This window comes from Peromyscus eremicus, chromosome 1, assembly GCF_949786415.1.
Source record: "Peromyscus eremicus chromosome 1, PerEre_H2_v1, whole genome shotgun sequence".
NCBI classification, from domain to species: Eukaryota; Metazoa; Chordata; class Mammalia; order Rodentia; family Cricetidae; genus Peromyscus; species Peromyscus eremicus.
Window position 1 is genome coordinate 124,746,795 of NC_081416.1, and position 21,998 is coordinate 124,768,792.

The following is a 21,998-nucleotide window of genomic DNA, read 5'->3' on the forward strand; positions in this document are numbered from 1 at the left end:
GTGCCAGACCTTTTTGTCCTTAAATGTTACAGTACTAGGTCTAAATAGTAAAGGTTACATGACTAATAGAGGACATGCACAGGCTGTACAGCCTAGTCAGTCTTTCACAAGCACTATTTGATACACCCCGCCCCCCACCCAGTATCACTGAAATAAGGAAACAAATTTATTAACCATTTTGTTGGGGCTATTAAGCTTGTCTAGTATGATGGTAAATCAACATTATCACCTTCTGAGCAGTTCCTGCATGCTGGACATAGTTCTGAGTGCATTTTCATTTCCTGATGCATTTAATGCTTATGAAAACTGTCTCAAAGGGACTATCACGCTATTATCCTCATTTTACAAAGGAGAAAAAGACAAAGAAAAGTAGTTAGTTGTCTGAGGAATTACTGTTTCATGTTGGGTATCATATATACTATAGTATAAAAATTAGCCAACTATTTTTAATTCAGTACATTTAATAATCATTGCAAGATCACTGAAAGTATGACAGTTTCTCTCCCCTTATTACCTGACACCTGACATTTATTTAAGGAAAACTGACTTGTCAGATATGATGGGATGTCTGAGCGCTAACAGTTAAGCTGGGCTGGTCTTAATCCTTTTATTTCTGGACTTGACAGTTGCTAAAGTGCGACTTTGCCTTATTTATTGTTTTCAGGCTCAGACAAATGACAGCGATTCTGACACAGAGTCTAAGAGGCAAGCCCAGAGATCTTCTGCTTCTGAGAGTGAGACAGATGACTCTGATGATGATAAGAAGCCGAAGCGCAGAGGGCGCCCCCGAAGTGTGCGCAAAGACCTGGTGGAGGGCTTCACGGACGCAGAGATCCGAAGGTTGGTGGACGCTCTGCTTTGCTTGAGCTTTTCTGGAAGGATGTGTTCTAACCCTGGCCAGGGGGACTCTGACACTTAGGACAGGATAGGCAGAAAGTGATCATGGAGAATGAGTTCATTCCGATGAGTTCCTGCAGTTTTCCCAGTGAGGACTTTCCTACTTTCATCACGTTTTTATTTTTAGGTTTTGGTTGGGCTGCTTTATGGGGGTGAGGTAGGTCTCATGTAGCCTAGCTGGCCTTGAGATCCTGTGAGACGGAAGGGCCCTTTCTTTGAGGTCCTCGGCCTCTTGCCTTTACCTCTGAGTGCTGAGATCATAGGCTCTTTTCCATCTTTTTATTTCCTTACTGTTTTCTGATTCTTGAGACTATTTTCAGGAGGAAGTTGACCAAAGGAGGCTTATGTACGACACATACCTGTATTTATGCTAGTGTTCATGGAGAGAGAGAGCTCGGCTGGTAGCACTGCCCTTGCTGCCCCTGTCCCTGTCTGCTGAGTGCTGAGATCATAGGCTCTTTTCCATCTTTTTATTTCCTTACTGTTTTCTGATTCTTGAGACTATTTTCAGGAGGAAGTTGACCAAAGGAGGCTTATGTACGACACATACCTGTATTTATGCTAGTGTTCATGGAGAAAGAGAGCTCGGCTGGTAGCACTGCCCTTGCTGCCCCTGTCCCTGTCTGCATCAGTGCTCTTGCAGTCCCTGGTGGTAGGCTTTGATTCCTCTTCTAGCTGCACACATAATACTTTGTTTGGCAGCCTGCCTGTTCTCACTTCAATCTGCTTTAGACATTGAGTTCACTTTTTGGACATTAAGAATGGAAAAGATAGTGGTATTGTTCATCTTTTTATTTTGGTCTGCATCTTTAAATCTAACTTGTCTCTTGTAGGCATCCTGCAGTTAGAGTGGTTTTTCAGTCTCTGACAACTTTTTGCTTTGTCTTAGTGCATTAGATGCAGTGCAGTGGTTGGTGTCCTGCGTCCAGTGCTGTCCTTACTCCTTTACCTCTCTCCGGTGCCTGCTGTGCTCAGTCGGCAGGCTGCAGCATTCCATTCTAACTGCCCTGTCTCCATCGCCGTCTTTGGGGTTTGTTGTTGTTGTTGTTTTTAGTTATGGTGGTTTCCATGGAAATTTCAAGTGGCATCTGGATGCATAGCAGCTTATGTCAGTGGTTTGTGAACCTCTTGGCTGCAGTTACTCCCCTTCCTCCTTCCATGCTGCTGGCCCACAGTCCTCACACACTGGAAGCCCATCGACACAGCTGTAGAAATCAGTTCTGTGTCAGTGCTTAGGAAGTTTGGTGAAGAGATCAACCCAAAGTAGTTGCTAACTTATTTCTTCATGTGAATGAGCTACTGAGTAATGCCCTCGATTCCTGCCTGAAGGGTTCTCATTTCGTGGTTTCTTTTAGGGTGTGTCTGCTGAGGATGAATTCTCTATTTTTCAGTTTCTGGTAGTATCTTAATTTCTTTTTGCTTATCCAGTCTTCATTCTTTTTTATTGTTGTTTGTTTTGTTTTCAAGTTTATTGATTCTTTTTTTTTTCTCCTGATCCTCTACTGATCCCTCCAATTTCAGTTTTTGTACTTTTCAACTCTAGAAATTGTTTGTCTCCTTTTTAAATTTTTCTATGTGTTCCTTTCCTTCCCTCTCTTAGAATCAAACCCAAGGCGGTATGCATGCTGGGCAAGTGCTCCATTCGAACTGCTTCCCTGTTCTCTAATTTATATTTCTACCGATCGTCTCTTATTAGGTGACTCTTTCTTTCTTTAGGTATAACTTGCCCGTGTCCGTGTGCATGTTTACAGTAGCAGATTGTTGTCTTCTGAGTCCAGGTTCCGGTCTTCTTCAAGTACTTTTCTGGTTGGCCTTTGTCTTCTTTCTTTGTGCACTGTACTTGCTTCCTCAGGTGCCATAATTTTGTTTTTGTTTGAAAGCCAGATGGTTGGTTGGTTGTTTTTTGAGACAGGGTTTCTCTGTGCAGTCCTGGCTGTCCTGGAACTCCCTCCGTAGACCAGGCTGGCCTTGAACTCACAGAGATCCACCTGCCTCTGTCTCTTGAGTGCTGGGGTTAAAGGCATGCGCCACCACCACCTTGTAAAAAGCAGATGTTGTAAGTAATGTAATATGGAACTCTGGACCTCAGTTTCCCTCACTAGCCAGTTGGATGCTGTTTGTTCACTGACTTCCCTCAAGTCTGTGTTTTCTGTCATGTCCTTCGAAGTCTCTGCTGCTTTAGCTGAGTGATTAGCAAATGACAGGCAGATCTCAGTTGTTCCAGCTAGCAAGTCTACTGACCTCTTTGAGGAGCTTGGTATGGATCTTGTGTAGTGCTCTGGGAGTCTGTTCACAACTACGCCCTGACCTAGAGGATCTGCACATACAGAGCTGAAGTTAGGACCATCCCAGATCTTCCCTTTGCATTTCTGCAGACCTGCAAATGTGTGGTCTTTTTGATTCCTAGGAGTATGTCAGAGCCTTTCAGGATATTCTGTGGGCATCTTATTTCCAGTTGTTTTTAATTTTTGACCAGTGTTGTATTATCTCCAAGGGATGTGCCCCAGGCCACTGGTGTGTTAAACCTTTGCATTATGATTATTACAAGTGACCTGTGGACACGAGTGTCCATAAAGAGTTCCAGTTCCTATTAAAAAGACAGACCAGGAGACGGCCCAGCAGTGGGCAGCACTGACTGCTTTTGCAGAGGACCCACATTCGATTCCCAGCACCCACATGACAGCTTACGGCTGTCTATAACTCCAGTTCCAGGGCATCTGACTCCTTCTTCTGGCCTCCCTGGACACCAAGCACTCACATGGCACACAGACATTTATGCAGCCAAAATACCCATATATATAATACTAATAATTAGTAATAAAAATAAATAATTAAAGAAAAGAATAGAAAAGTCAAACCTGAGAACCGCACTTTGGGGATGTGTAGTCAGGTCAGTATTCTTTCTGGTCCCCTGAGATGCCTCAGCCCTGCCCTCCTCTGGTGGCTGCTGTGCAAGGATTTCTCAGGAAGGAATTGGAAATAAAGCGAATTGTGATGACAGGAAAGCTCTTTGCTCTACTGAGACTCAGTCATTTTCCTCAACAGATGCTTCAGATGGCTGCAGACTAATGCATAATTATTAGGTTTTCCTTAGAGTTGATTTGGGCAGTTTTTATTGATGGATTTGCTATTTTTATGGAGGAACAGCAAATGACTTTATTTTTGGATAACCTTATTGTGCCATTGAAGATTATTTTCATGTTTTCAGTGCTGAGGTTGAACCCAGGTCCTGGTGTATGCTAGGCAAGAGCTGCCTTCCGTCATCCTTATTATTTTTACATCTCAAAGCCTACTATTTTAGCTAGGAAAGATTTCATTTTCTATTAAGGAGAAATGTGGGGTCAAGGGATAACCCTCAGGTTCACTTTCCTATCTAACACTTTATTAAGTTTCATATGCAAATTCTTTCATATTGTTGCTTAGCTGTTCTCATATTTAGTGCTATTGTTACATCTTTTACATCCTTTTTTTCTAGTGTCTTTCCTTATACTGTTCCATTACCAGTTTTCATAGTAACTTGGCATATTACAGTGAGGCTTTGATGTGCTGTGACATCTTGCTTTTTGTTGATAGTGTTGGTAGTTAGCATGCAATGGCGAGGGGAAATGGGGAGTGATCAGCATGATTAAAGGTAGAGACTGTGGAAAGATAAGATTGGAGCTTTGGTTGGAGACAAGGGTGGGCAACAGTTTTGTATAAGTTTTAAATTATACATGTGTTTACATATGTATGTATTATATATAGTTCTGCTTAGTTTAGAAAATTATGGCAATTGTAGAAATCTTATAGCTGTATCATAATCATAAAATAATGAAAAATATTGTGATTTAGAACTCAGCATGGAGTTAATGGACTGAATTGGCCACTGAGTAACGATGTAGAGTTTTATCATAGTAGAGCTGATGTGTGCCTCTTCCTTCTAAAAAGGACATGGCAGTGGGGTTGCAGTTCCAGTCCGATCTGTCACTGAGAGTAAACTTGGTGTCTGCCTTGAATAGTGCTGATAGTTGACCGGTTCAGAAACACTCAGTCGTCACATATTAGATGTAGGGATTGTGTCAGTCTCCTGACAGTTGGTGTGGCTCGTACTTCCTGACAGGATATTGTGGCATTTGTATAGTTAATACTTGTGATTTTTTTAATTCATTTTGTTGATCATATTCTTAGGTTCATCAAGGCTTATAAGAAGTTTGGTCTCCCTCTTGAAAGGTAAGACCAATAATAGATCTGTCTTCTTTTTACTTTTCCTATATAGCAGCAGGCTTTTTTCCCCCCTTTTTTTTGTGAGGGGAGGTAATACTTTCTATTTAATACTAATGACACCTAAGGGAGTCACTGTTAAGACACTACTGTATCGGGTGCATGTCCTGTTTTGGAAAGGTGGCTGTAGACTGACCATTCAGAAGTTTTGTCTGAATGAGGGGGATGAGGCACACGCATGCAGATTGCATGGTCAAGAGTGGTCCAGAAGGGATGCTCACAGGGCTCCATTCAACAATGCAGGTAGTTAGTTCTTTGATTTAGGAGCGTGGGAGGAAAACGTGGTTTTTGTGATTTCATGATCTAGTGATGTCATGAAGATAATATAAAGAGCTGTGTTATCTTGGCAGTACTACAGAAAGTGTCAGTTACTGCTGCTCAGAGTACACATTTAGAGATTGGGTTTTTAACAGAAGTGTCTGCATGTTTCAAATAGTTTAATATCTTGCTTTTTACACAATCGTCACATATCTTTCAAATAAGAGCACTGGTTTAAAGGACATGTCAGATGCCTGTCTCTTAGAAACTTCTGGATCTGGTGGAAATCCCAAGTGTGTGCTTTGGTTTTGTCTTTCCATTGGGAGAGGAAGGAGAGATACAGTAGTCCATTAACAGTCAGTACAGCATCTCTCTGGGACTGTTTGAGCATCCAGATGCAAAACTCTCATCTTTGAAGAAGTTAGTGTAAAACCCACTGGATGTGGGCAAGTGGGTCTGTTAGCCTTTAGACAGCCTGATTTTAATCAGTGGATTCCTGCGCTTGGTATGCCATAGAGGTGGACTGAATAACGGAGAAGTAATTATCCTGTGCTTCTAGGAGGGCTGCAGTGGCTAGCACAGGAGAAAAGAAAGGGCACGGAAAGGCAAACAATGTGTGCACTTTTTAAGCACCTCACATGCTGAGAGTTGCAGACGGCTCATGTGTAGAGAAGAACACAGTCAGACCCTTTTCTCTCTGATGTTAAGGGGGAATATCCCAAGGCAATTCTTTTGTCGTTGTTGTTGTTATTTGAGAGAAGGTTTCTCTGTGTAGCCCTGCCTGTCCTGGAACTCACTCTGTAGACCAGGCTGGACTCGAACTCAGAGATCCACCAGCTTTTGCCTGCCCAGTGCTGGGATTAAAGGCGTGTGCCACTACTGCCTGGCTCTTTTTTTTTTTAAAGATTTATTTATTTACCAAGTATACAGTGTTCTGCCTGCATGCCAGAAGAGGGCATCAGACCCCACTATAGATGGTTGTGAGCCACCATGGGCTGCTGGGAATTGAACTCAGGACCTCTGGAAGAGCAGCCAGTGCCCTTGACCTCTGAGCCATCTCTCCTGCCCCAAGGCACTTCTTGGTGATGAATGTGCCTTAGTTATTGCACAACGTTCTCATTGGCCTGGACTCACTCATACAGGAAACATCTTCCAAGAGCAAGCACTTAGGAGACATAGCAGTATTATGTGATAGAAAGTGGCACAGTGTCTTGATCTTTGTCCTTTTTCAGGCTAGAGTGCATAGCACGTGATGCCGAGCTAGTGGATAAGTCTGTGGCAGACCTGAAACGCCTGGGGGAACTGATTCATAATAGCTGTGTGTCAGCAATGCAGGAATATGAAGAACAGCTGAAAGAAAATGCCAGTGAAGGTAAGTCAGTCAGCAAGTCTAGTTCCGGGATTATTCTGTATCTGGTACTCATGGACTGGAATTTCTGTTACGTACGGGTTTTTAAAAACTATACTTATAGCCCACACGTACCTGGTACTTGCAGTTATGGATTTTGAGTTGCCTTTCTGTGAGCTCAGTGTTGTAAGATCCCATGTATCTACTCTCAGATGAAGTGACTTTGTGAATGTATGATGTGATAAACAAGATGAGAGGTTTCTTTGATGCTGCTGTGAAAAGATTAAACTCGGCTGAATGATACAAAGACACTATGGGCCAGAGTAGAGCAGACACCTGCATATTTTAGCTCTGAAGGGTTATAGACCTTAAACACTATGAGATGTAGGTTGTTATGTTATGGCAATTGTAAGATATTTAGAGAATTGGACAAATCATATAAACATTTTGGTTATCTAGAGATTTTCATGGCACTGGAGTTTGCTGTAATTGGGCTGGACATAATTTCTTTCCTCTTAGAAACCAGAAAAGGGACTGGGTGGTGGTAACACACGCCTTTAGTTCCGGCTCTCAGGAAGCAGAGGCAGGCGGATCTTTGTGAGTTTGGGGCCAGCCTGGTCTACAGAGTGCGTTCCAGGATGGCCAGAGTTAAACAGAGAAACCCTGTCTTGAAAAACTGAAACAAAAAACAAAACAAAAAAAAAACAGAAAAGGAGTTTTGCCCGATGCATAAATTCCTTTTCTGTTGCTGTGACAAAGCACCATGATTGAAATCAACTTACAAATGGATTTATTTGGGTTTATGGTTGCACAGGGTTATGGTGGGGAAGCACGGCAGCGTATAGTGTAGCATGTAGTAGGAAAGTAGGTAGGCATGGCGGCTGGAGCAGGAAGTGGAGAGCACACATCCTCAAATGAAGGCCTGTAGCAGAGAAAGCAAATTGGAAATCAAAATTTCCAAGTCCACCCCCAATGACATATTTTCCAGCAAGGCTATGCCAACTAAACCTCCCCGAACAGTGGCACCAACTGGAGACTGAGTTCAAATACCCTAGACTGTGGCAACATTTCTCATTCAAACCACCACATTATAATCCCTTTCCCCGACAGCCTTGTTGCCATATTATAATGAAAATGTTTCAGTCCAACTTCAAAAGTCCCCATAGTCTGTCACAGTCTCAACACTGTTTTAAGGACAGGAGCAGAAGACAGCCAGCCGAATTCTTGCCAAAATACCACCCAGATGGCCTGGGGTTCACTTTCTGGTATTGTTCCCCTCTGAAACCTTTTGAGTTTGGCCTCCATAGTCCACATTGCTTGCAGCACTGTCTTCCAGGCTCATATTAGAATGGCAAATTAATTTCTGCTCATAGTGTCCAGTTGTTTGAAAGTCTTCCCTAGTCCTTGAAACACCAACATGGCCCAGTTCTTCACAGTAGCAGCCCACATGCTGCTACCAATTTCTGTCCAAGTTAGCTTCCCTGCTGCATGATAAAACACTGACCAAAAACCTGTTGGGAGGAATGGGTTTATCATCAGTCAGGGAAATCAGAGAAGCAACTCAAGCAGGAGCAGAGGCAGGAGCCATGGCAGAACACTGTTTACTGGCTTCCTCAGCCTCCTTTCGTATATAACCCAGTGTAGCTGGAGAGCTTCTCTCCAGCTTCTGCCAAACCCCAGCAGTCCCGCAGCCCACTTATAAAATAGACACACAGACTTTTATACTATTTAAACTGTTTGGCCTAATGACTCAAGCTTCTAGCTATCTAGTTCTTACATCTTAAATTAACCCATTTCTATAAATCTATACTTTGCCACATGGCTCGTGGCTTACCAGTATCTTACATATTGGTACTCATTTTGGCAGCTGGCAGCATCTCCTTACTCACCCTTCCTGTTCCCAGAATTCTCCTCTCTCCTCGTCCTGCCTATACTTCCTGCCTGGCTACTGGCCAATCAGCATTTTATTTATACAGAGCAATATCCACAGCACTTCTCCTTTTCTTCTTTTTTTCAAAAAGGAAGGTTTTAACTTTCACATAGTAAAATTACATATAACAAAACAATTATTAAGCAAGAATTACAGTTACAATATCTAGTCTATTTATAATATCTAGTCTATTTGTATTTGGCCAAATTAAAGAAGATATCCTATCTCTCCTATATTTGTGAGTCTAAGGTTTCATATCTAACTTATCTTTTATCATAACAAAGGAAAATTATAACTATCTAGTCTTCAACTACATCAAAGACCTCAGAAAGATATGATATTACCTGAGAAGTGGGAGAAGGACGCAAGCAATTTCTGAGAGTCTTGCGAGAGTAGACAGAGACAGCTGGCAGCCTGGACAGTCATCCAAAGTTCCTCTGTAAAGTTGGGGCATCTGTCTTTAGCCCATAGGCCTAGAGTCTCTCGGCCACTTCTCTCTGTGTCCTTTAGAATGTCTGGCAGTTTCCTCTGAGAAGCAGGAACCTGAGGGACCATTTTGCCAAGCAAAGTTCAATGGTCACCTTCCTATGGGTCCTGCATGTTCAGTTGATCAAGCAGTCCACGGAAGAACAGTTTCTTGCCCAAATGGCTATTTTTGCCAAGAAGAAGATAAACTCCATATACAGTGTCTTTGATGCCCATACTCCTCTCTGAAGTAAATCGGTGCTGCCAGGGGCAGACATGTCTCACTGTTCAGAAAGTCTAAATTTTTAAAACATTTTAAATGCCATATTCTGTAGATCTTTGAAGTGTTTGAAGATTACCTATCTATTTGAAATATATCTATGTATACCTAGAAAACTTAACTAACATGCTACAAGTTTGACTATCATAGAAGACTAATTATTAATCTGTATTTTTTAATTATCCATTACAGTCTAAATGAGTTACATAAACATAATACCTCAAATGAGAGTAGAAATATATATACAGTATAACAAAATTAACTTTGAAATCTGTATCAATAAACTAAAATCCATAGCAATGTAAAACATTTCAAACAAGTTGTTGTTCATTAAAAGTAGGTTCAGCGATCTATCCTTTTATCCTATCATATCTATATCATATCCCCTTTTCTCCTTTAGAAAGAGATTGCATTTATAATCAACCTGATTTAAATAAAAATATTGATTTTTCTCTGCCCCACACCAGAGGGCTCTTCTGATATGGGACAAAAGAATCTCTCAACCTTTTTCCTTTTAGCAATATGTTCGGGTTTAGAGAAGAAGTGAGCCAATTCCATCTCCAAAGCCAGCTTGGTTTATAATTGAATTGGAACCACAACTTTTCTAGATTGAAAGATTTATAGATGTTAGGCAGTGAGATTTTACCCTGTATAGATTGGTACCAATAGATTCTTTTCTTTCTGTTGTAGACATCTGGATATCCAAGACCTTATGATTTCAGGAAGATGGGTATTTCTATTATCCTGGAAAGACAAAAACAGAACTTTACCCCATTTTTTTTTGAAAATTATTATTTAAACTATTTGGCCTAATGGCTCAGGCTTCTAGTTATATAGTTCTTACATCTTAAATTAACCCATTTCTATAAATCTATACCTTGCCACATGGCTCGTGGCTTACCAGTATCTTACATGTTGGTACTCATGACGGCAGCTGGCAGCGTGTCCTCACTCAGCCTTCCTGTTCCCAGAATTCTGTTCTCTGCTTGTCCTGTCTATACTTCCTGCCTGGCTACTGGCCAATTAGCATTTTATTTATAAAGAGCGATATCCACAGCAACCCAGGAACCACCTGCCCAGGGCTGACACCTTCCAAAGTGGGCTGGGCCCTCACATATCAATCACTAATCCAGAAAATGCCTTAGAGACAGGCCTGCAGGTCAGTCTGGTGGAGGTAACCCCTCACTTGATGTTCCCTCTTCCTAGATGACTAGCATGTGTCATGGCTAAAATAAACCAGCATACCAGTCTTTGGAAGAACAAACAGTGGTTTGTAACTAGAGCTCTAAAGTGGTCACTCAGAGTTGGTAACACAGTAGGATGGTTATGACTAGAGAGGTTATTGAGAGCAGAGCACTAAAGCGGTCACTCTCAGAAATGCAGTGTCCTCATGGGCCTTGTCTATGTGTCACTTACCCCATTCTCTTCCTCTTTGCTCTGCTCTGTAGCACTACCCTTTGATGGCTCGGTAGTGGGGAGTTCAGGCTCAGGAGTCAGCTAGTTGCCTGGGAATCTGATTCTGCTTTTTCTTAATTATAATACTCTCAGGCAAGTTATATACCCTCTTAGTAACCAGAAGGTTGGATGATTAATAATTCCATACATTACAGTGGTTATCTAGAGTATAACTTACAGTGTTAGCTGTTCTCAGTAAGTAAAGAAACAAGTATTTACTCTGAATTTTGCTTTTAAGGATATTTTAGAAATTAGCAAAATTTAAAAACATTTCAGATACAGTGAAACCATATCTGAAACATTTTAGTTTTTTTTCTTTTTGTAAAGGAATGTGATAGTTTGAATGATTTGAATAGTGACTTGAATATGTGCTTTTATAACATTCAAAAAAACTAGAAATAACTTTTAAGTTCATAAGTTTATTTTATTTATTTTATTATATTTATTTATTTATTTGACACGGGGTTTCTCTGTGTAGCTTTGCACCTTTCCTGGAACTTAATCTATAGCCCAGGCTGGCCTTGAACTCACAGAGATCCACTTGCCTCTGCTTCCTGAGTGCTGGGACTAAAGGTGTGCGCCACCACCGCCCGGCTTATTTTTTATTTTTATCTATCTATCTATCTATCTATCTATCTATCTATCTATCTATCTATCTTCTATCTATAATCAATCTATCTATTTATTTATTTTGAGGTAGGGTCTCATGTAGTCCAGGCTGCCCAGGCACTCACTAGCTAAAGTTGGCCCTTCCTCTAACTTTTAGCTGGGGTTTCAGGAGTGTACCACCATACCTGGTTTTACTCAGTGCTGGAGATCTGAGCTAGGGTTTCAAGCACAGTACCAGCTGAGAGATTAAAAATAATTATTAAGAAATAACAGCTATTATGGTTTCATATTTTAAAAATGTTTTAAATTTATTCATTCACGACACAAGTTCAAATAAGTGTATAATGTACTTGGTCATTTTTACTCCTCCTCACCCTGTCTCATCCCCTCCCACTCTGTTGAACCCTTCTGAACAAGCTCCCCTTGTACATCCAAGGTTATTTTATGACTCACTGAGCTTAATTAGGATTGTTTATGAACTTAGGTCAGGGATTCTTTAGTGGAACATCAGCATTATCATTGGCTATACCACTGAAGAAAACAATTCCTCTTCTCCAACAACCATTAACTGCCAGTAGCACCTTCAGGAGGGTGGGATGAGTCATAGGAGCCCCTCTCCTGTCTGTGATGGAAGTTGATGGTCCTCTCATGCAGGTAACCACTCAGCCTGTTCTTCAGCTCTTAACGTTCTTTTCGCCCCTGCTTCCGCTGTGTTCCAGAGCCTTGGAAGGGTAATCAAGGTGTCCTGTAAGGCTGTTTGACCAGTTAGGAGTCTCTGCTTTAAGCAGTGCTCACTGCAAACAGTGCTCTGAGTAGCACTAACGTATGGGTAAAATGTAAAAGTTTGAAGGCAGAGTGACACTGTCCAGTAAGACAACAGTAGTAGAGACTCCACACGGGCCTATGACTGCCCCAGCCATGGGCCGTTGACCAGGTTTATAGGAGGAGCATGAATTCCTTCCTGGAGGAGGTTTCAGATTCAGTCAGAAAGCAATTGTGCAACCCCTTAGCACTCTGTGCTTGGTACCAGTGGCTGTTTTCATTTTTTAAACACAATTCAAAGGCAGTATACCATGCATCTGTGCATTGTTCTGTTTGTTTGGTTCTGTTTTCTTCGAGTTTCCATTTTGGAGATTTCCTCCCTTATTAGAGCTCCATGTCCTCTTTTTTTTCTTATATATGTTCCTGTTCTGGTTGAGGCTTATTGCTTCTTCCTGACATTAACTTCCTTCCCCTGAGTTTCTGTTGCCTGTAGACTGTATCTAGCATATTTTGAGGCCAGGCTGACATTTCCATTTCCAGTGTAAATTATTGATTCTGTTCTTAACATAATTATGCTCCTGTTTTATCCCACATCATATACATGCATTTCCAAATATCAATATTGTGTGTGTGTGTGTGTGTGTGTGTGTGTGTGTGTGTGTGTGTGTGTGTTTTGAGACAGGGTCTTTCTATGTAGCCCTGGTGGTCTTGAATTTATGGAGGCCAGTCTGCCTCTCTCTCCTGAGTGATGAGATTAAAGGTGTGCACCATCATGTGTGGCCCTCAATATTAACCTTATCTCTGAGAAGACTTGCATTTGTGTATCTTTTTGTCTTTAGAATACATGTTACTAATAGTTTATTTGAAGCTGTTCTTTTCTGTGTGTGATTGTGTCATCAACTGAATTCAGACTTTCTTTTCATATAGTTTTGATTTTTAGGGATCACCGTTCTCATTTTGGTTGAACTAACTTCCCGCCTGCTTTCCTTCCCTGCCTCTCCTGACAGGGTCTTGCTGTGTAGCCTGGCTTGTCTGGTATTTGCTCAGGCTGCTGTCAGAGTCCAGGCAGTCCTCTTACCCGGCCTCCCCAGGGCTGCCATTGCAAAGGCACCATGCCTGACGTAGTGCTGTTATTTTGTAGTGATGTGAAATATTGACATGAAAAGGATTCCAAGTCTAAACTATGAGCAGGAATCACGTAGAGGAGGATCCTGCTTTGTTGTTGTTTATATCTGTGTTTGCTTCCTTCCTCTTAGACACTGTTGTGTTAATTCTGAATTCATTCTATTGCTTGTTTAGAAAAATCTAAACATATGTGTACTTCTGTCCGCATACAGAAGAGAATGTAGTTCCTGACGTGTCCGTTCCTGACGTGTCCTGCACAGCATGCATGTAGACATGGTCTTCTTTCACACTTCATCTTCTTTGTCCCTTAGTTCTAAGTATTTGAGTTATTCTCAGTCTTTTGCCATCATCAATAAAGTTACAAGAAAAATGTGCTCTGCTAAATAGTCTACTTTATATCTCTGTCAGGATTTTTAAGATAGATTTTTAAAAGTGGGATTGTAGGGCCCTGAGGTAAATGTCTGGGCATTTTGTTCTGGTATCACTAGATTATCCTGTGTTGGTCTGGAACTACCAGTGGATGGTTGGTAGTGCCTGTGGGCAAGCTTCACAAACAGAATGGGGTGTTAACTGTTTGTGTTGTTTGTTTGTTTGTTTTTGTTTGTGAGACGGGTTGTCTCTCTATAGACCAAGCTGCCATGAAACTCACTGTGTACACCAGGCTGTCCTGGAACTCACTCTGTAGACTAGGCTGTCCTGGAATTCAGAGATCCACCAGCTTCTGCCTGCTGAGTGCTGAGATTAAAGACCCATGCCACCACACCTGGCAAACATTTGGATGTTTGCTAGCCTTGATAGGCGAGAAAGAGGATCTCACTTTTCTTTTAGTGAATGAGGTTGTATCTTTTAAAATAGATGTTTATGTGTTGTTTTATGTAAACTGTTGATACTCATTTTTCTCCTGAGAACCATCTTTGTTCTTACAAAAAAGTGACATCTTGATGATCTTGAAGTTTTCAACTTAGGCTCTGGTTGGAGTGGTTTTATTTCACTCGTAGATGAGTTATGATCTCCAGTGCAGTTTAGAGTCACTATCTCGTGTTACCCATGACTGTCAGTCTTTAGTATTTCAGTGGGCTAGCTTTAGCAAGAGCTCATACTTTTCCAGAAAGTAGTAACTGAAGATAAATAGGAGACATCTAAAGCACTTATTTTTAGCTTATCTAAAATTTTAACATTAATATGCCTTTCGAATCTTCTGTTAATTAGCTTTCATAAAGAAATATAAGCAGGAAAATTACAAGTACAAATATCAATACATAGTTTAAGACTAGAAGTGTTAAAATACTGCTTAAAATTTATTTTATACACATTAGTTGAGTCTGGGTGGTAGTGGTGCCTGCCTTTAATCCCAGCACTCAGGAGGCAGAGGCAGGCAGATCTCTGTGAGTCCAAGGCCAGCATGGTTGTACAGAGAAAACCTATCTTGAAAAAACAAAACAATAATAAAACAAAAGAAAACCCAACAAATAAGTAGTTGAGAATAATTTCTCTTATAAGTTCTATCGTTGATCTAATAATACGCTAGAGGTTGTATAGAGAGGGACTAAGTCAGAGTTTGATAGTAGAGAGACTTTTCACCTAAGGAATATAACATTTGTATTTAGGAAAAGGACCAGGCAAGAGAAGAGGCCCAACCATCAAGATCTCTGGGGTTCAGGTTAATGTGAAGTCCATTATCCAACATGAAGAAGAGTTTGAGATGCTGCATAAATCTATCCCTGTGGACCCTGAGGAAAAAAAAAAGTGAGTGTCTTTACCGTGTACCCGCATGGCTGGCTGGACATAGAATGAGGTTAGAGCTGTGTGTGGTTGGGCAGCTTCTTCAGCATGTTGGGAAGGCCCCATTTCTCAGGCCCTTGGTTTTGAACCCCGTAGATACTGCTTGAGCTGCCGAGTCAAAGCGGCACATTTCGATGTGGAGTGGGGTGTGGAGGATGATTCTCGTCTGTTGCTTGGGATCTATGAACATGGCTATGGAAACTGGGAGCTAATTAAGACAGACCCAGAGCTAAAACTCACTGATAAAGTAAGTAACTGCCGTGCTGGACATTTCGAGATTTGTTGTATAATATCTCTGTATAATTTATCTTTAACTTTTCTTTAATTCTTTTCAAGAGGGAGGATTTCTTTATTTATCTTTGGGAAGTTACCATCTTTAGTGGACTGTGGCATATTTCATAGATGATGATAAAAGGAAAGATGACAACCAGAGGAAATTACATAGGAGAAATCTTAAAATTCTGATATTTACTGCAGGCCAAATCTCATTACAGCAAATACCAGGTCAGTTTTTTGGGACTGAAAGCATTCCTGGGCCTTCCTTGTTGGCGCATTATTTAACATTTTTTCTCCAGTTCTGTACACAGAGAACAAGTGTCAGCTTGGTATTTTTTGTAATGAAATTGAACTTTCATTGTACTTCTCCCACAAAATTGAGCCTCCCACCTATCTCTTTCAAGTAGCAAGGCTGTGCTTGGAGCTTTAAGCAAGGGCCGACTGGATCCACTCCATGTTGTGGTCCTCTCAGGGCTTTGTCCTGGCACATTAAACACTGCTCATCCCATCTGGGGTTAGGAGGGTGACAGCACCCTGTAGAGAAGCACTGAGAGCAAATCCAGTCTGGCCGGAGAGGTCCAGCTGTGGTAGACAACAGATCATCTCCTGGCATAGCTCAGTGCTCCGGCAATGCTCTAAGAAGCATTTTCAATCTAAAACGAAGCTTTAACCTAGCTCCAGGGAGTCCCTGCTCCTGGAAGGAGGAAATCCACGACGGCTGGGATGCTCTAGCAGATGAAGCCACAAGCCCTCCTACCTGAGTTGTTCTACCCTGTTAACAGCACAGGTAGGAGCCAGTGGGAGAGCTGGATTTCTCCATCCCATTTTGTAAAACAGAGTGGCTCATGAGGGATTTTCAGTGACTGGGAGCCATGGACATGAGAATAGGATCTGAGGCTTTAATCTGTGTTTCGGGTGGTTGGGAGGGAAAGGACTGTGCTAAGTTCTGTGTTGTCTCTGTTTATCTGGATTCACTAACCAGGCTGTGGGTGGTGGCGGGTGCTTCTCTTCCTTTCCTGTTGAAGATTCTACCAGTGGAGACAGATAAAAAGCCTCAGGGGAAGCAGCTGCAGACCCGGGTGGACTACTTGCTGAAGCTGCTCAGGAAGGGTCTGGAGAAGAAGGGCACTGTGACCAGTGGGGAGGAGGTGAGTGAGTGTACTGCCAACTGGCGTTCCCCCAGGGGAGCCTGGGACTCTGCAGAGCTGAGGGGGAAGAGATGTCCTTTCTGGGTACTGCACAGCATCCTGCCCTCTCGTGGGCAGACGCAGCTCTGAGGTTGCTAAGAACAAATGCTCATTTGATAATTGAACTCAGTATCTCAGCACCTCTCTTACAGTTCCGCTCAGGTATTGCAGCAGAATGTTCTGCATCTCTTTGGATGGTCCTTGTTCTTTCCTGATCTTGTCCTCAGCTGGGGACACAGTTCCCGTATTTTGGCATCTGACTGGGCTGCTGTGATAATGGATTCCAGGAGTAGACAGCTGGATTCCACACTTAATTTCACAAATTGGACTTCTGTTTTGATTATAGTTGGCTCATGAAAAATACCAAGTTGCTAATGAATTCTCTTCTTTAATTCCCCATGATAACGAGTCGGGGAAGACAGAATCTAAGTATGTTTGTACCTTGTGTGGGCATGTTGCTTACATGCTCCTTAGCTGTGTTGTGTATACATGTATGTATACAATAAATAGAACTTACATGAATAAAATCACCATACTTCCATTTGTTCTACACAGTGGTATTTTAAGTACATAGTACCACTCTGTAGACATTATGGTGAGAATGTAATTATGATGTATTAAGTTCTAGATTGGCAAGTAAGATCATGCTTATATTGTTTATTTGATTGAATAGATAAACAATATTTTAACCTTTTTCTTAGTTTTAGATACCTAATTTTCAAGAGTTAATTTTGTCACCTTCAATGTTAATTATATTTTTGTACATAGAATGTCTTAACCTTTTCTGGGGGTGTTACCTGTAGGGTGAGTTCCAAAAATGAAATCAATATTTTCAAGGAATACAGACATTTAAAGCAGTATAGGCTAGGTAGAGGTTAGTAGGTGGTTTTGTTCAGTTTTATTTTCTTTCAGGTAGAATTACCTGCACCTTTGTGTTACTAAATTATCTTGTTTGGATTATGAATCAGCTGGCCAGAATATTTCTTGGTCATGCTGTTGGGTTGGGGGTGATTTGTAGTTTTATCATATTTTTATTTTCTAGACCAAACTAAAGAAGCGGAAGCCTCGAGTAAAGAAGGAAAATAAAGCCCCCAGGCTGAAGGATGAGCATGGGCTTGAACTGCCATCTCCGAGACACTCAGACAACCAGTCTGAAGAGGGGGAAGTGAAGGTATGGGACTGCATGAAGTCATGTGATGTATTTGTTTACATAGAGAATAGATAAAATACCGTAGAATATGTTTCTCTTCACCTAATCTGTCAGAAAAATATAGTTGTATCTTAATCACCGTTCTGTTGCTGTGAAGAGACACCACGACTAAGGCAACTTATAAAAGAAAACATTTAATTTGGGGTTGGCTTACAGTTTCAGAGGCTTAGTCCATTATCATCATGGCATGGCAGCAGGTAGTAGGCGTGGTTCTGGAGAAATGGCTGTGAGCTACATCCTGTTCCACAAGCTGAGAGGGAGGGAGGGAGAGAGGGAGAGAGAGGAGAGAAAGGAGAGAGAGAGGAGAGAGACACTGAGCCTGGGCCTGGTATGGACTTTTGAAACTTCAAAGCCACCCCCAGTGGCACACTTTCTCCAACAAGGCCACACCTCCTAATCCTTCTATTCTTATCTGAGGTTCCATTCAAACATAGTAGCCTATGTGGGCCATTCTTACTCAAATCACCACATAGTGGCTCATCCTAAGTGAGCAACTACAAATTCCTACATAACTGAAATAAACCATACAAACCATGATAAATGGCAATTAGTAATTATTTCATTTTAGAGAATGAAAGAGATTGGTAGAGACTGGTTAACCAGGGGACTTAAGACTTGCATAATGTAGTTCAGTTAATTGGAAGTTCTCTCGAGGTTGGGCTTGGCCATTGGCTTGCCAATTTGTAATCTAGTCTGAAGAAAGTGGAAGTACAGTGTTTTTCAGTGAGTGACAACTCCGTAAGATTTTATTCTGTTGTTCTGAATGTAATTCTTTGATGATGGCTCCAGGAGGGCCCCCAGGGGTATAAGGGACCAACATAGCTGTGAATGCTTGTTCTCAAATTCACATACTAACAGCTTCATCAGTTACTAGCTATCCGTGGACAGCTTTGGTCCTCAATTTTTTGTTTGTGAAGTGGGGGCAATAATACTATTGTTTTAGGGTAGGGGTAGTTCTGAGGATCTAATTCTGGGCCTCATGCACAGTAGGCAAGTGCTTTTCTATTGGACCAAACTCCATCCGGTCAATGCCTTAAAGAGTAGCTTAGAGAATTAGATCAGAGGATGTAATGGTGTCTGCCTGGACAAGTCTAATGGACTCAGAGTTCTGCAAGTGAGTGCTGGTAGGCTCTGATTGGATACAGTGATGAGCCCCTGGGCCATGGCTGCTCCCTTTAGAAACAAACGAAGAAGCAGAAGAGTGAAAAAGTTCATGGTGTTCTGTTTCCTAGGATGATGGCTTAGAAAAAAGTCCAACGAAAAAAAAGCAGAAGAAGAAAGAGAACAAGGAGAACAAAGAGAAACCAGTGAGTTCTCGGAAGGACAGAGAAGGAGACAAAGAGAGGAAGAAGTCCAAGGACAAGAAAGAGAAGGTACCCGACATACTTGTCTGGGAAGTTGTGTTTAGGTTTTAAATAACACGAGGTACAAGCCCTGGGATGATTGTCTTTGAGTATATCCAGGAAGGAAGGTTGGGGCTATGTAAGCAATCCCTGCACCCTCCTTATAGGGAAAGGGAGATGTGCAGTCTGGAGCTTTCTAACGTAGAAGGCCTTGGTTTGATCCATCTTCACATATTTGGGAGGAGTATTTGGAATGAGACACGACAAGTGAGAGGATTATGAGGGATAGGTTCTCAGATTATAATGTCAGAAGAATACAATTTACACACAAGGTTATTTGAAGAGTTGAGATTCAAACCAAATACCACATGTCATCAACAGCCACTGGAGTAGACTTGGCTAGGAAGCCTTCATGTTGGGAGTTTTGTGAAGTTCATTACAAACCGTAAACTTAATACAGTTTAGTAACAGGCTTTGTGAGATGTGAAGAGATGGTTGTAGTCAGTCCTTACCCATTGCTCCAAGCAAGTCACAGCTAGAAGTCTGCCATCTATTGATGTCTTGATTTTTTTTTTTTTAATTTTTAAATTTTACGTGTATGGATGTTTTGCTTGAATGTATGTCTGTGTATCACATGTGTGCCTGGTGCCTAAAGAAGCCAGAAGAAGGCATTGGATCCCCAGGCACTGGAGTTACAGGTGGTTGTGAACTGCTGTGAGGGTTCTGGGACTGGAACTAAGGTCCTTAAAAGGAGCAGCCAGTGTTCATAACTCATGGGTCACCTCTGCAGCCCTTGACATCTTAACTTCTTGGGACTTTTGTAAATTTCCCCATGGAATATGAGTATAAATATAAAAATACTGGCTAGGCAGTGGTGGCCCACACTTTTAATCCCAGTACTCGGGAGTTAGAGGCAGGCAGATCTCTGTGAGTTCAAGGCCAGCCTGATCTACAAATTGAGTTCCAGGACATCCAGGTAGGGCTTCTCTTTTCAAGACAGCCCTGTCTTGAAAAAACAAACCACCACCACCACCACCACCACCACCAAAATATATATAAAATACTGGTCAGCTTAGACCATTGGATAACCTCTTCTCTCCACACAACAATATATTGTAAACTACCTTACCACCAAAGAACAGGTGTTAAGGTCATTTTTAATAGATAAGGCAGATTGTTTTTGGCTATAGTATAGTGGAAACCATTTAAGTTTTATACTAAAATTACTTTCCAGTTTTTAATGTTAGAAACTCTACTGAGGGTGTTGGTGATGGTTCAGTGGTTAAGACCTGGGTTCAGTTACCAGTCCTCACAACCATCTGTAACTCTAGTTCTTGGGGATCTCTTGTCCTCTTTTGTCCTCTGTGGACATTGCACACCTGTGGTACACATGAATTCAGCAAGGTACATCCACATAAATAAAAAAAATAATAAGTCTTTGGAATAAAACAGAAACTGTATTGTGATAAATTCTTTTGCATTTGGATCAGAATGATGTTTCATTCTGGTTTTTTGGTTTGTTTCTCTTGTTTTATTTTCTTGTTTGTTTTCTTTTTGAGAAAGGGTTTCACTACATAACCCTGGTTGGCCTAGAACTCAAGAGAAATCAATCTGCCTCTGATTTCTCTGTCAAGATTAAAGGCATATGCCACCATTTGGCAGATTCACATTGTTTCATGTTTAGTTTAAGTGGCTTTTCCCCCTCCAGCTTAATGCATTTTGTATCTCATGAACACATTATGCTTACTGCAGATACCCTCCTGATCGGATTACTCTCCCTGTTTCTCTCCTCGTAACTGCTACTAGGTAGTTGATGTGACACCATGCTACCTGTGCTCTTTAAATTTTCATTTGATTTATTTATTTAGTTAGTTAGTTTTTCAAGACAGGGTTTCTCTGTGTAGCCTTGACTGTCCTGGAACTCACTCTGTATACCAGGCTGGCCTTGAACTCACTAATTTTTATTTTAAGAATATTTATTTTTATTTTATGTTTATGTGTGTATGTCTGAGTGTATGTATGTGAATGGTAAGCAGGCAGGAGCCTGTGGAGGTGTCCCTGGAACTGGAATTATAGATGTTTGTGAGCTTCCATGTAGGTGCTGGGAACCAAACCAGGAACCTCTGTAAGGGCAAGTGTTTTACCTTTTGTGCTTTTTCAAAAGCTTGTCTTTTCTCTGTATCGTAGAATTTTGGTCTCCGTGCCTGTTCCTCTTGACCTGCAGCATTGATAGTTATGCAGCTGGTACAGATTCCCAGATCAAAGGGCAGCTGTTAGGAGAGGTTGCTGGGATTATGCCCTGGGGAGTTCTAGGTAGATCCTTAGTCCCTTCATGACATTTTTGTAAATTCTATTGATAAACTTGAAGCTGCAGTTTAGTACCTTTAGAGACAGAAATAGGAAGAATTATAATTCAGCTATTAATCTTATAGGTTTGTGTATATTTGTGTATATATTGCTCTAGCAATGCACCATAGGTAAGAAGTCTGGATTGTAGAGCTGGAGAGATCCTTAGCTGTTAAGAGCTTGCTGCTCTTGCAGATGACCCAGGTTCAGTTCTCAGCACCCACACAGTGGTTTATTTACAATGTCTTGTAACTCCAGTTCCTGGGGATCTGGCAACCTCTCATGGCCTCTGCAGATTCATGTACAGGTGTGGTACACATAAACTCATGCACGCCCACACATATATTCATAGGAACACCACTGCCACTACCACCTCCACCACCACCAAATAAAACAAAGCCAAACAAAAAGAAATCTACCGAGATTTTAAGAGTGTAGAAATGACAAGGACTCTTTGTAACTCTT

At 41.4% G+C, this 21,998-nt stretch overlaps 1 protein-coding gene across 2 annotated transcripts in view; it reads left to right on the forward strand.

Moving 5' to 3' along the window:
- The window catches only part of Chd2 (chromodomain helicase DNA binding protein 2), a 116,844-nt gene that overhangs the window by 72,123 nt on the left and 22,723 nt on the right, over positions 1 to 21,998 (forward strand). For both annotated transcript variants that reach the window (XM_059272984.1, XM_059272979.1), the window contains 8 exons: positions 665 to 840; positions 5,065 to 5,106; positions 6,648 to 6,787; positions 14,997 to 15,135; positions 15,268 to 15,418; positions 16,473 to 16,595; positions 17,677 to 17,805; positions 19,077 to 19,217. In XM_059272984.1, coding sequence (XP_059128967.1) covers positions 665 to 840; positions 5,065 to 5,106; positions 6,648 to 6,787; positions 14,997 to 15,135; positions 15,268 to 15,418; positions 16,473 to 16,595; positions 17,677 to 17,805; positions 19,077 to 19,217 — 1,041 coding nt within the window. The remainder of the gene's footprint in view (positions 1 to 664; positions 841 to 5,064; positions 5,107 to 6,647; positions 6,788 to 14,996; positions 15,136 to 15,267; positions 15,419 to 16,472; positions 16,596 to 17,676; positions 17,806 to 19,076; positions 19,218 to 21,998) is intronic.